The sequence below is a fragment of the Bidens hawaiensis genome, unplaced genomic scaffold, assembly GCF_021521415.1.
Source record: "Bidens hawaiensis isolate Kalapana, Puna unplaced genomic scaffold, B.hawaiensis_p1.1 tig00004973_1, whole genome shotgun sequence".
Taxonomy (NCBI): domain Eukaryota; kingdom Viridiplantae; phylum Streptophyta; class Magnoliopsida; order Asterales; family Asteraceae; genus Bidens; species Bidens hawaiensis.
The window spans coordinates 1,126,309-1,140,811 of record NW_027491313.1 but is presented as its reverse complement, the minus strand read 5'-3'; the positions used below and the strand labels follow the sequence as shown (position 1 = coordinate 1,140,811).

The 14,503-nt window shown below is 33.8% G+C and overlaps 3 protein-coding genes across 4 annotated transcripts; 1 reads left to right on the top strand and 2 right to left on the bottom strand.

Moving 5' to 3' along the window:
* Positions 1–1,090: 1,090 nt before the first annotated feature.
* Positions 1,091–5,376, top strand: LOC143628451 (sucrose synthase 7-like). Its single transcript, XM_077098050.1, has 14 exons — positions 1,091–1,333; positions 1,419–1,573; positions 1,646–1,838; positions 1,936–2,054; positions 2,133–2,445; positions 2,904–3,077; positions 3,175–3,291; positions 3,601–3,767; positions 3,854–4,078; positions 4,170–4,736; positions 4,823–4,961; positions 5,042–5,124; positions 5,241–5,264; positions 5,361–5,376. The coding sequence occupies exons 1-14, from the start codon at positions 1,091–1,093 to the stop codon at positions 5,374–5,376; spliced, it is 2,535 nt and encodes an 844-aa protein (XP_076954165.1).
* Positions 5,363–6,651, bottom strand: LOC143628434 (beta-1,3-galactosyltransferase pvg3-like). The gene has a single exon (XM_077098035.1). It carries the CDS (start codon positions 6,649–6,651, stop codon positions 5,704–5,706), a length of 948 nt encoding a protein of 315 aa, XP_076954150.1. The 3' UTR covers positions 5,363–5,703.
* Positions 6,652–9,509: 2,858 nt separating this feature from the next.
* Positions 9,510–14,256, bottom strand: LOC143628412 (uncharacterized). Of its 2 annotated transcripts, XM_077098017.1 has the most exons (11): positions 13,761–14,256; positions 11,937–12,039; positions 11,768–11,781; positions 11,173–11,397; positions 10,962–11,033; positions 10,788–10,871; positions 10,640–10,678; positions 10,456–10,560; positions 10,205–10,370; positions 10,009–10,118; positions 9,510–9,909 (listed from the first exon to the last, which is right to left on the bottom strand). In XM_077098017.1, the coding sequence occupies exons 1-11, from the start codon at positions 13,965–13,967 to the stop codon at positions 9,823–9,825; spliced, it is 1,212 nt and encodes a 403-aa protein (XP_076954132.1). In that variant the 5' UTR covers positions 13,968–14,256; the 3' UTR covers positions 9,510–9,822. The 2 variants fall into 2 exon arrangements, with proteins under 2 accessions (XP_076954132.1, XP_076954131.1); XM_077098016.1 differs by having other exon boundaries at positions 9,510–10,118.
* Between the last annotated feature and the right edge of the window lie 247 nt (positions 14,257–14,503).

Below are 14,503 nucleotides of genomic sequence, written 5' to 3'. Positions count from 1 at the left end.
ACGAGCATATGATGCCTGAGCATGTTTTGTTTGCGCTATGCGCATAGGTTTTGGCTTTGTGCCTTCATAATGTCTTTATCTTGTGGGTTGACCCGCCTTGCTCGGTGTTGAGGCGGGTACATACCTCTTCAATATTTATAATCTTTGTAGAATTTTCTTTCTTACCCTGTTATATATCTCGTATACTTGAAATACTTTATGAATGGTAAAATATATCTTACTAACATTGACTAGGAGAATAATGGTTTAGATTTTAAAAAATAATGTAGGAATCAAAATTGTTTATATCACACACTATACTATTATTTAAAAATTTATATAATTTTTTTATATTTATTCATTATTTAATATGAATTATTTTAATCAAATACGCAACATGATTGACAACACAGAACAGAAATAGTAAGTTGATTTCAAATAGTTTTAACTCTTTTATTTTCAGTTTACCTTTTGCAAATTGTTGCTTTATAAGTATTTATAGTTTTAAATAATTCTCAAGTCACTAAAAAGAATTTGATTTACAGTTATAACGAATCTAACTTGACAGACTAAGGGTATGTTTGCCAAAACTATTTGCTAGTTATAGCTGGAAGCTGGTGGCTGATGGTTTGAAACTGGTAGCTGTAGCTTTATATATATATTTAGATGTTTAACAAAGTAGCTGGAGCTTTTAATAAAATGCGTAAAATTACTAAAATGGGCATAACTAGTTCGGATATCGAATTAAAAGACAATTTTATAAACAAAAGCTTAGTATAATATCTTGTAATAGCGTAGGCTTTATGCAAATCACATATCTTAAAAAGAAATGTAGAACTAATACTAGATTGAACAACAAGGTTTGTGTCCTCCCTAGGAAACTAAGAATCAAACATACCCCCCAACAACAATATTCCTTTGACCCTCATCACACATTTCTCAAAACCATCTCTTCCTAACAATTCCAAATGCTTGACAAAACCATAAGCAAAGCAATCTTTTAAATACTAACATGCACATTTGCCTATAAATCCCACAAACTTCCTCTATCATATAATCAAATAAATCAAACAGCTGCTTCATTCTTTACATCTCAATAACTCATCACATCATGGCAGCCGCTTCAAGTTCAGCCATCATGAAACGGTCCGAATCAGTAGTCGACTTAATGCCAGAAGCCTTGAGGCAGAGCCGGTATCATATGAAAAAATGTTTCCAAAAATACATTGAAAAAGGAAACCGGATGATGAAACGTGACCATTTGATGAAAGAAATGGAGACCGTCATTGATGACAAGGACGAAAAGGCTCAGCTCCTAGAAGGCTTACTCGGCTACATCTTGTGCACAACTCAGGTCCATATATAATATCTATATGCATTCATATACACAAAAATATTTATAAACTTTCCTAAAATGGAAATGTTTGTTCTAATAACAGGAAGCAGCTGTTGTCCCTCCTTATGTTGCCTTTGCTATAAGACCGAATCCCGGATTCTGGGAGTTTGTTAAAGTCAACTCCAATGATCTATCGGTTGAGGGGATCACCGCGACGGATTACTTGAAGTTCAAGGAAACAATCGTTGATGAGACATGGTATATAACTATATATGCAAAATGTTTTGTTGAAAACTTATATTTAGTGCTAATAATGTTCAAATCTTTCAGGGCAAACGACGAAAATGCGTTGGAGATTGACTTCGGGTCAATGGACTTTAATCTGCCTAACATGAGTTTATCGTCTTCGATTGGGAACGGCGTTAACTTCACATCAAAATTCATCACTTCTAAGCTTTATGCGCAATCTAGCAGCCAACAAGCGCTTGTGGATTACTTACTTTCATTAAATCATCAAGGAGAAGTATGAATTATGAAATGATCTAAAACATATACAACTTTAATAAAAGGAACATACTTTTTATATTAGTTTTGTAACAGTTTCATAATCAAATGTGCAGAACCTCATGATCAGTGACACACTGAATACAGTTTCAAAACTTAAAGCCGCTCTAATCGTAGCTCATGCTGCACTTTCTTCATTGCCCAACGACACACCATATCAAAGCTTCGAGCTAAGGTAAAGTTTAGATATTTAATGAACTCTTTATTATATTATACTATTTAAACTTAACTAAACAATGATGAACAAATACAGATTCAAAGAATGGGGATTTGAGAAGGGATGGGGAGACAATGCAGGACGCGCAAAGGAAACAATTCGGTTTCTTTTGGAGGTTCTTCAAGCACCTGATCCTGTGAACCTCGAGGCATTTTCCAGCCGAATTCCAAACATATTCAATGTGGTCTTGTTCTCAATTCATGGGTATTTTGGTCAGTCCAATGTTCTTGGGTTGCCTGATACCGGTGGCCAGGTGGTTTATGTTTTGGATCAAGTGGTGGCTATGGAAGAGGAATTGCTCACGAGGATCAAGCAGCAAGGACTCAACTTCAAGCCTCAGATACTTGTGGTGAGTAAAAAATAGTTGCTGGACCAGTAATCGAAAAACCAACCCACCCCAAAACCGATGGTTTTGTTTTATGTCACAGAATTTCTGGTTCGTTTTCGATTTGAATGTATGGAAAACCAAACCGAACCGACTTTTAAAAACGAACCGATACAGTAAAGACCCAAAAAACAGAAAAACACCTACTTTTATTATTGAATTCATGGATTATAGTTTTTATTTAGAATATTAAGTAATATATTAAAACAAAATGAACCTAAAAACTTTAGAATGAATTATTAAATTAAATTAAATACATAAAGTTTGAGGCCTAAATTCATTATTTTGGACCATTTTTTTCAAGCCAAAAATTTTAAGCCTAAATGGTAAAACGAAAAAACCGAATCCAACTGTTTTTTAAATCATTCACTTTGGCGCCAATTATATAACTTTACTGATCAATATTGATCCGAATTAATCAGGTGACCCGACTTCTTCCTGATGCCAAAGGGACAAAGTGTAACCAGGTGTTGGAACCAGTTACCAACACAAAACATTCACACATTCTTCGGGTTCCATTCAGGACGGACAAAGGTGTTCTTCGCAAATGGATATCTCGCTTCGACATTTATCCATACCTTGAAAACTTTACTCAGGTATGCTTAATAGCTTAAGTCTGCTTCGTATTCATCTTCAAGTTTGTGTATTTATATGGAATGTTAGATTGAAAATCACTTGAACTTAAATCAACAGGATGCAAGTGCAAAAATTATTGAAATGATGGAAGGAAAACCAGATCTGATCATCGGAAACTATACTGACGGAAACCTTGTGGCGTCTCTCATGGCGAATAAACTCGGAACCACATTGGTACCAAATGTTTTACCAAACCATTGAAATTTTCTGTGTGCAGACCAATGTTGTAAAAATTAGTCAAAGCCGGTCTAAATCGGCCCAAATCCTTTGAATTGGTCAAAATCTTTGAACTATTTGAAAGATTATACTTATTAATCAAATTCATCGAAAAGTTATATATGTATGTATACATATAAATTTGAAAAATTACATATAAACTTACAATCTGATTAATTGCTAGTCGGTACCCCATGTCCCGCCTAGTGAGTTCTACAACACTGGCACATATAATTATACTGATCGTAAATTTTCACGATATTACAGGGAACGATTGCACACGCTTTAGAGAAAACAAAGTACGAAGATTCCGACATGAAATGGAAGCAACTAGACCCAAAGTATCACTTCTCCTGCCAGTTCACAGCTGACATGATTGCAATGAATTCAGCTGATTTCATCATCACAAGTACATTTCAAGAAATTGCTGGAAGGTTTGATGATATTATTAAAACACAACTAATTTACTTATTTTGTTGCCAGTTTTGACTTATAAACTGTCTTTGTTTCTTATTATCAGTAAAGATAGACCTGGACAATATGAAAGCCATGAGGCTTTCACACTTCCAGGCTTATACCGAGTCGTTTCGGGCATTAATGTATTCGATCCAAAATTTAATATTGCGTCTCCTGGAGCCGATCAAACTGTTTACTTCCCGTACACAGAAACACAGAAACGATTCACTTCTTTTCGTCCCGCTATAGAGGAATTGCTTTTTAGCAAAGTTGAAAATGATGAACACATGTAAGATTGATGCTACATTGCTAATCATGTTATTGATTTCATATTATATTATTATGAATTTAACTTGTTAACATTAATATTACTCTGACAGTGGATATTTAGAAGACAAAACCAAACCGATCATATTCTCAATGGCACGACTCGACACGGTTAAGAACATCACAGGGTTAACCGAGTGGTTTGGAGAGAATAAACGGCTCAGGAGCTTGGTTAACCTGGTTGTCGTGGCTGGTTTCTTCGACCCATCAAAGTCGAAGGATAGAGAAGAAATGGCGGAAATCAATAAAATGCATCTGTTGATTGAGAAATATCAACTTAAAGGTCAAATAAGATGGATAGCTGCACAAACTGATAAGAACCGGAACAGTGAGCTTTACCGGTTTATTGCTGACTCAAAAGGCGCATTTGTGCAGCCTGCTTTGTATGAAGCGTTTGGGCTCACGGTTATCGAGGCCATGAACTGTGGTTTACCGACTTTTGCAACCAATCAAGGCGGTCCAGCTGAGATTATTGTTGATGGTGTTTCTGGGTTCCAGATTGATCCTAACTATGGTGATCAGTCTAGCAACAAGATTGCTGATTTCTTCCAGAAATGTAAGGAAGATCCCGGGTGTTGGGATACAATCTCAGAAGGCGGTTTGAAGCGTATATACGAATGGTGATTACTAATCATATCAAATCCTAATATATCATATCATATCGTTAATCGTATTGTAACATTATGAATTGTTTCTGATTTTTCAGCTATACTTGGAAGATCTATGCAAATAAAGTGTTGAACATGGGGAACATTTACTCGTTTTGGAAGCGGTTAAATAAGGAACAGAAGGAAGCGAAACAAAGATATATTGAATTATTCTATAATCTACACTACAAGAACTTGGTATATAACTATATATTATTTAATTCGTTTATATTTAATCAAACAGATTTAATAATTTTTGGGCATGCTCAATGTCGCAGGTTAGGACTGTGCCCATTGCTAGTGATGAAGCTCAACCCGCACTGGTGTCAAGGCCAAAAGTGGCAACACAGCCTGCAACAAGGCAAGTCATCTAAAAATTCTTGATTTATAAAAATAATAAATGTTATATATTTTATACAAATTTTTTAAACGAAACAACAAACTAATGAATGTTTTTTTACCTTATTTTTCTAACAGACGTTCGCAATCCACACTGCACAGGTAAATCTATAATAATAACAACCCATCTTTAACATAAAAGAAAACAAGTTTTGGATGACACGCGATAAATGTTGTTTTTTTTTTGCTTTATCTCAGGTTGTTTGGAGCTTAAAGGATTAATGACAAATGCATCCTTGTTAACATCATGTGACTTCATTACAAAAGATTTGTGTACATTGAAATTATATAATTAAAGAAATAAAGAAATTCACATTCTTTGTCTATGCTGTGTTTTCTCTTGGTAAAATAATAATATATGATAACTCTGATTACAATGGAGAAGAAACCTCAATATAGAGGAAATTAGAAACTCGATCTAGACAAACCTGTAACGGGCCTGTGGGCTAAAGACGATAAATAATAATCTAGATATTTAACACTCCAGGAATCGAATGCTTAACTCGAAGACTAATTAAAACCAAGTTTACACGCTTTTTATTCAAAAATCAAAGTCCAAACCATGGTAAAGCTTAGAAGACTTAAGTTCTTTAGTCACGTTAAAATACCGAATCACAGCGAGCCACTGATCCCATCTTTTGAGCCTGTGAACAGCTATCGTGTCATTAATAAGCTCATGCGAGCATCTTCCATTTGTACCCGGATAATCATACATGGCGGGCTTGTTAGAAAACCGGTTTCTTGCTTTCTGTCCAGCATTTAACCATCTTCCAACGAGTTTATCCTCGGGACCAAACGTGTCATTCCTAGGAATATCAGAACTTGCTATCCATTCCACTAAATCCCATGATAACACAAACCCCATACCCGACATATACGTCACAAACGGATTCATACTTTGACATGGAATCACAAACCCATAGTACAAATCAGATCTTGGTAGCGGCCGCAGTGATAAGGCCAGTGGCAAAAGGCGTAAAAACACATCATCGTCCGCCTTCATGACATAATCATAAGGTTGAGGTAGAATTTGAGGAAGTGAAGAGAAGTATGTATATGTTTTCCCATTATTCATGTTTTCAAAACAGTTGAGAATGATGATGTCATTGAATCTTAGGATCTCTAGGGATATTAGAACTCTTTGTTCTTGTTTTGTGAGGTTGCAAAACACAAACTTGATGTCTATTTGGGCAAAGGGCGTAGATTGGATGCCATAAATGAGGCGGAGGAAGTGGCGGCGGTCATAATTATCTGCCCGAGTTAGGATTCCTATCAGGAGGCTGAATTGCTTTGGTGATGGATGGTTTTCGAGGTTTGATGAATGTAAAAATGGTGTGTATACACATAGACTGAAGATGATGTAGATGGTGATGAGGAGAGCAGAGACCATTAGAGGTAACATAGTGAAAACGAGTCGTTTTTGGTTCATTTGCGATACGAGTTTGTATGGATTGATGGTGTATGTATGGATGGATGCATTAAGGTTCATAAAGAAAATCAATGAACTAAATATTGTTTGGGTGAAGCTCATTTTGTTTATGCATGTTTAGTGGTTGTAGAAGGTTTGCTTTTCAAATTTCATGCTTTTTTGCATATGGGAAATGTGTTTAAAGAAGGGTTGCTAGTGAAAAAGTGAATACTCAAGTGACGGTTGCAAAATTTATGGGAAAATAATGGTAACGCTTGTAGCATTGCCACTACATATGTTAATCATTGTCACTATTATATAACGGTGAACCTATATTGATATTATTTTTTTATATATTTTTTTATAAGACAGCCCGTGTTAACCCGAGCCCATTTTGATGAGAACCTGTTTTGACGTTAATCAAGTTAACACTTTTCTAAAATACCACTAATTAGTGGAATATATGTTGAAAAAATGTTAGCAAAAAATGAGTTTGCTAATTTTTGGACATTAATAATCATATTTATATTTGCGTATTATAAATAATTATTTACGGGTTTGTTATCCTTTATGTGAGAGCATCACAACGAGTCAATACAAATAATGAACAAAAAACACCCATCTAGAAAGCATTAAATTACAGTACAATCACAACTGAAATAAATCAAAGTACAAAGAATTGGGTAGAAGTAGAAGTTGGTGGCAGAGGATCGTGTTGAACACGGGGCCCTTAAAACAAATTCCGAGTCTCTCCTCGTTTTGTTTCCCAGGGTACAACGGCCGGAGCAGTATGTACTGCCGGAGTTGACTATGCACCCGAATTAGATCGGTTCGTACCTTCTTGGTTGTGTTGGAGAAGATGAAGAAATGTTGGAGAATTTGCAAGCTCTTCAAGTTGCAAAAATGGTGTGTCTCAAACCCAAGCCTTGCCTTGGTATTTATAGTGGAGCTAAGATCAAAGACTCAAAACTAAAAAATAAATTGCATTAAACGTCTTTAATGCTTTTTATTATGATTTTGAATTCAATCCATAACTCCCGTCGAAAATAAATTGCATTAAACGTCTTTAATGTTTTTTATTCTTATTTTGATTTTCCAACCACCCATCTTTGAGTTCGATATCTCATTCATCTTAGCTCGGTTTTGGACATGGTTTAACTCGTTGTGATGCTCTCACATAAAGGATAACAAACCCGTAAATAATTATTTATAATACGCAAATATAAATATGATTATTAATGTCCAAAAATTAGCAAACTCATTTTTTCACTAACATTTTTCCAACAATATCATTTATATATTGGATGTGACATCCCTGTATAAAATGTAAGAGAATAACATGTGCTCTAGCAAACTAGATGAAACTGTCAAAAAATTCAAGATTTTTATAAATATCAGCGGAAGAATCTTTATTTAATCTTTATATGGAGCCTTAGTTACTGACGAATTTAGGACCCAATATAAGCAATTAAGCATCATACTCACAGAAACAAATACTGCATTGTTCTTTATCAAAAGGCTATGAAAATATGTAATGATGTAGATGGGAGTATGGCCTTATGGGACTAAAAATGATCCATATAAAGCCCATGCTAGAGGGCCCAACATACAATCCTAAATCAATGACAAATATTGGGGCTAAGATAAAAGATTAACCTCCTGACCATATCTAACTTCTTGAACACACTAAATAGGGTACCTTGTGTTCCAAGGTAAGAACCAACAAAGAATACCAAGAGTCCATTATTCTTGACTATCTCCTGCCATTCCATATATTGACTTTAAGATATCACAATTCTACTATAGTAGCCACATTGGTTGCATCTATCATATTTGCAACCAAGCTATTGACCATGGATATCACGGTTACACTACAACGATCCCATCGGCCATATTACCAAAGTAATGTTGACACTAGAAGCATATTGCTTATCTATAATACAAGCAATCTATCTTCCCCAATAAAGTACAATCCTAACTTCATCTTTTAATTCACTAAAAATTGAGCCAATAATCCACTAACCCTATTCTTCTTTAAATATCCGTATTTAACTCGTATATCATATTTGCACATTTATGCACAACCAAGTAAAATTATGTCTTCAACATTACACAAGGGTTGGATTGTTATAGCTTGACTATATTGATGATTGTGATTCCGCATTATAACTAATTACGATAAATAAAGCCCGCAATATTGACACAACTTTAGTTTGGTGTGAGAATTGCTATATTTTTAAAGCTAGGAGAATACAATTTGAATCGATACAAAGAACAAGGACCCGATACGTATCTTGTTTTTTTTTATTTATGATGACTATTTTTATTTTACTTGAATTCAAAGGTTATTCTTGCCTTTACAAGGAGGTAGTAGCCACAATGTTGGTATCAGGGTTAGCTGATTCGAAGAACTTTTTATGTTTAGTATACGAGAAGTGATTCTGATTTATTACACATGTTCAAAGATTCGAACATGACTGATAAAAAAAGAATCTTAATTGTGCCATCCTATAAAATTACTTTACAAAGTTCTTGGGTTGTTCAAACATACACAAACTTTTATTTGCCATCAAATGTATAATCTTAAATCTTAAATACTTAATAAAATAAAATAGAAGTTACAATTTTATATTATATAAATGATATCAACCAATATTAAACCGCCTAAAAAATAATTAATCTGACTATAAAATTAGGGCTGCCTCCTAGAATTTATACACCTCAGCCGGGCTGAAATAAAAAGTCCCGTAGGCCTGACCGCCGAGCAAAAAAAAAAAAAAAAAAAAAAAACCTACTCACGAACTCAGAAATAGCGCTAAAGAAAATATATGTATTCAACTGAATGACAAACGGGCTAGAACTCATCATAGTAAAATTTGTTTCTTTCAATATTAACTTTTTAGGATTAAGAGAACACTTGTAAAATTTGAAATACCGTAATAAAGTGGTAGGATTTAAATCTCAATTCATTCACTATTAAGACATTTCCCTCTAATCGTGTCTAAACATTACTTTACTTTACTCGTGTTTGGGTACTTCGTTCACATTACCGGTTTCAAATGTTTCGGGCATCCCTGCCTTAACTTGGTTTGTTGGTTGAAACACATTATGTAATCATGGACCGTAAAACTCTGTTTTCTAGTAGTGTCCCTTAATTCGGGACTCACATATGTTATAAACAAAAGGAAACAAAGCAAAGTCTCCTAAAAGATATTCATTGTGAAAATGCTTAAACAAACAATCACTGTCTTTCTATGTACATGCTATTATAGTTGGCTCCATGGCAGTATACGTATCGCGATTGCAGTTCTCAAGACCAAGGCTTGTAGCCTCTTCTCCCTGCATTCATTTTGGATGTACAAAACACATATATAAGTTTAAGGTTAAACATAACACAATATGATTAGTTTGCAGGAAACGATTTGTTGATTCAAGTACCTTTAGGAGGTTTCTAAAGTAAGTAGTCGTGTAATTCCCGGTTGGAAACAAAACTTCTACCAAGTCTGCAAGGACTAGTTGTGGTTGTGACACTGCTCCATCGAACCAATCTTCCAAAACAAAATGAAGAAAATATAATTATTGTTTATGTACTCGTTAGCCGGTCATAATGCATCATTCGAACATAACATAATACCAAGTGCCAGGTCAGTTGAAAGGCGTTTATCATGTCTCCACACGCTTTCATGTGACATAAAAGCAAAACAAGATTGATCCTCTATATTGAGGTTTTGAAGAAACAAGGTTGAGTTGTAGCCAAATGGGTCTGAAGTTACTGTTCCATCAATCAATACATCTACAGTCTAATATAATTACAAAATGCAAGAATCTGTGTGAGTAATGAATATCAGTTCAATGAAGAATTTGAATATAATGAGTGAAACTTACACATAAGATGGCATGAAGTTGTTCCAAATCTTCAATAGATGATATGTTGTATGTTATTGTGTTAATGGAGTCATCCAAGTTCTCTCCACCTGCATCTTCTATATACTGTTGTACAAGTAATTAACAAAATGTTGGTTAATTTTGACAGATTTTTAGGTGAATGTTAGATATTTGAAAAGCGTACCTTTAGCTTATATGCTTCTTTTGTGAAACTCCAAACACCCTGCACCAACGAAAACATAAAAAGTAGTTTATAGAATTATCAAAGTAACAACAAGGTCCACATATATAGTCTGATGATGCTAAAACGCGCTTTTTATAGGCATACATACATCATAAAACTCCATCCAAGCCACTATTGGTTTGAGCTTTTTGCTTGCAGCAGAATTAACCAAGCACATGTAATTGCTTTTCACCTACATAATTGCAAACATCAAATGTAACACGCATATTATCACTTTTGGATCAATGGTTAAATAAAGAAAATCAAACAATGCTAAACTTACAGCATCATAAATTTCATTAGCTCGCATTTCCACATTTGCAAAAACTCCCAAGTACTTGATCCACTCGGCCCTCTAACAAACCAACAACGTATAATCATGAGATATCTAGCTAGGGATGGAAAATATTTATGGGGTGTTTGGGATCACGTTCTAAAAGGGATTAAAACGCAATGCCAAACACCCCCTCAAAGATATAGAGAGAAGGTGGTACTTGAAGAGGAGTTTGCTCGCCGATGGGGACAAAAGACACGTAGTTGCACGACTGAGTTGGTTGATTGGAGTTATAGCTGATGAAATGCACAGTAAACTGAGAAAACTGCTGTGGCTCACTCTTGTTGAGCATTTGAAGTTGTCCCTCATTGTAGAGTTTAAGAAGACATGGAGAAGCTATCCTATCTGATGTAATGCCTTTTAATGTTGGCATGAGTCCTAGAAGCTGTTCATGTTTGTTTTTAAAAAAAGCTAGAATAGCTAAAGTTTCATAAGAGTTTATAAATAAATTAAAGAGTTTTGTATAAAATAATAATTAAGTTATAAACTTCATACAAATATGTTAATTTCAATTTTAAAAATATTCACTATTATTATAAAAAAAAATCAAATTATTATTAGTTAACAAAACAGGTTATATGTGTCACATTTATAATTACAAAATGTATATTTATATGATTCTAGCATTACATAGTTTTCTACTAAAATCGGCTAATGAGAAATAATCTCACGAACAACATTTTATAAAAACAATATATATACAATTGTATACGTACAGAGAACGATAAAACTTACAAACAAACGCATAATCTCACCTCGAAGAATGAAACTGCATACATTCAAAATAAAACAACACATAAATTAATCATACATTATTATTATTATTATTATTATTATAATTTAAGTATTAATTTAACAAATTTAATTTTATGATATAAGTTACATTTATTAATTTATAAATAAATAAATTAATTTAAAACGAACCTGGAAAATAATTGACATCCAAGGAGAAGTTGGCTAATGGGATGACAAATGATTTGATCCTTGGCGTGCAGTATTTAGTCTTTGCTGCCATCTTTGAGTTACTCTGCACCATTGTTTGCAAAATGCAAGATTTTAAACTTACAATATTTATATAAATTATAATATTATAAACATATATTTATACTTCTTTTCATTGTAATAAATAAAACGGTTATGTAGTTGTATAATCAAATGGCCTTTTTATCCTACTCTTTTATCACATTTTGTCAAAGTTTAAGTATAAGCGTTTATACAATTCCACCACCGCTTAAAATTGGTTCACACGTGCATGTTTTAGGAAGTTCGGTAGGTACCAAGATCGAAGGCTTTACTAGGTCACCAAATAATTACCAAAAAAGGAAGAATATCACTAGTTCTTGAGTCAGATTCAATCGTATTCATATTAAGGATTTGGAATTTTTATTCACATCTTGTGAACAAAAATCTTTTAAAGGGTGGAGCTCGTGACTTGATAGATTATTTAGAGGTGATGTGAAGTTTTGAAACCCGTGATTGCCTACCCGACAAAGTGGGCCAAACTTCTCAAATCTTATTTTACTACAAAACAAGAAAAGGTAATGAAAGGAGTACTCAAGGACACACTACCCCTTTTTTTAAGAAGAAAAAACAAAAAAAATAATAATATACCCAACAACCTTTTTAATTCATATTGTAGAAACTATATACATATTAAACTTTTGGATGATTATAATAGTGCATGTATCATGTATGGGCTGTCTCTAGAATTTCAGATGCCTGGTACGACCGTTCCCGCTAGTTATTTGACGCCTCAGATTCAACTAAGGAAGCCTTCGTAGACAGATCATGTTATTTCATATTACACTTCTTTGACATATTTCACTTTTTAGAAAGTTCAATTATCCAAACGCCTTAAATATCTATGTTATTTTAATACATGCAATGAGTACTCATTTTGTTAGATCTTTTTTCCCAGCAGTTTATGACCACGACAAAATAATTTGGGCTTTATACGTTATGTGTAGGGTATATACAAATGTAATTGGTAATGATTTTCCACTATTCCCTTTGTGGAATGATGCTAAATCTGATGAGGCCTCACTACCACCTTTTCTTTTTACCTTTTTCCAAATCTTTCTGAGTGACACCGGCCAAATGTCCAAACAATGTAGTTTGTCAACTTACAAAGTTACAAGTGTCAAGAATAGAGTTGGAAACGAGCCTGACCCAAGCTCATCTAAACTTTAGTTTAGCTCGTAAAGAACTCCCTTTCTAAAGTTTAAAATCGGCTCTTAGGTAGTTTTTCAAACTCGAGCCTAGCTAGCTTTAACTCATCTCGTTTGGTACTTAGTAACTATTTGCTATTAGAGTTACATACATTTATACCTACTTATAAGTAATTATAATTTTAATTTCTATAACACAATGTACATTTTAAAGTATTTCTATCATAATTTATACATTATTTATTTGATTTACTAAACTTAAAAGTGTCCTTTTTAGACTTATCTAGGCAATTCAAACCTTGATTCTAGTCACTTAGTGGAGGTAGGAAATATTTGAGTCAAATAAACTGTCAAACTAAATTTAAGTATAGGGAAATTTTAGTATGAAGTTGATGATTTGATTTGAACCTTTAATGAATAGGAAGAAATAACAAACTGCTAAACCGATTCGAACTAAAAAATAATTTATTATATAACGATCTTAACTGACCCAAAAAATTTCCGACCTCAGTGAAAAAAATTTCTCGTTTGCCGCTAAACTTAAACCAATGAGTAACGATTAACAGTGACATTAAGATACCTGGATGAGAAGGTAGCTTTTTCCATCGAGGTCGTTTTTGATGACTTTGAAGGTATTACCATAATATATCCGAAAATAACTAGCATCTTCTATCCTCGAAATGTTACCGGTCACTTTGACCGTGGCACCCTCCACCATTACTCCACCATTGAGTAGAGAAAGACTGCCCAATGCCGACGATAAAACCGCCATATACACTAGTAACATGATTGTGTATGAATATATGATGCCAAAGTGTCACCCTCTCAAAAGATATATAGAATGTAATGGCAAGAGAGAAAGAGTTAAGAGGCTCTATAAGTATAATTAAGGGTTGGTTTTGATGGTGAGTTGGGCCTTTGTGAATGGGTATGTATGTATGCATATATAATAAGTATTTTATGAGTCAGGTAAAGGCGAAGGCAAAGGGAAGTGGGTGAGTTGGTGTAGATCTTACCCGTGATCTGCCAAATATGTATATTATTTTTAGTTTGGAAATTAAGGGTTTGTCTTTATGTTTTTGTTGTCTTTACTTTTCATATTCTCTAGCACGTTCTCTCTCTCTCTCTCTATATATATATATATACACATCAATCCCTAATTTCACTCCATTTCTTATGTGTAGGTGCGTTGTGTAGGTGTATATGTATGTGTGTAGGTACGTATGTTTGCATATGTGTACGTATATATATATATATATATATATATATATATATATATATATATATATATATATATATATATGGTTGGTATCATTTAAAAAC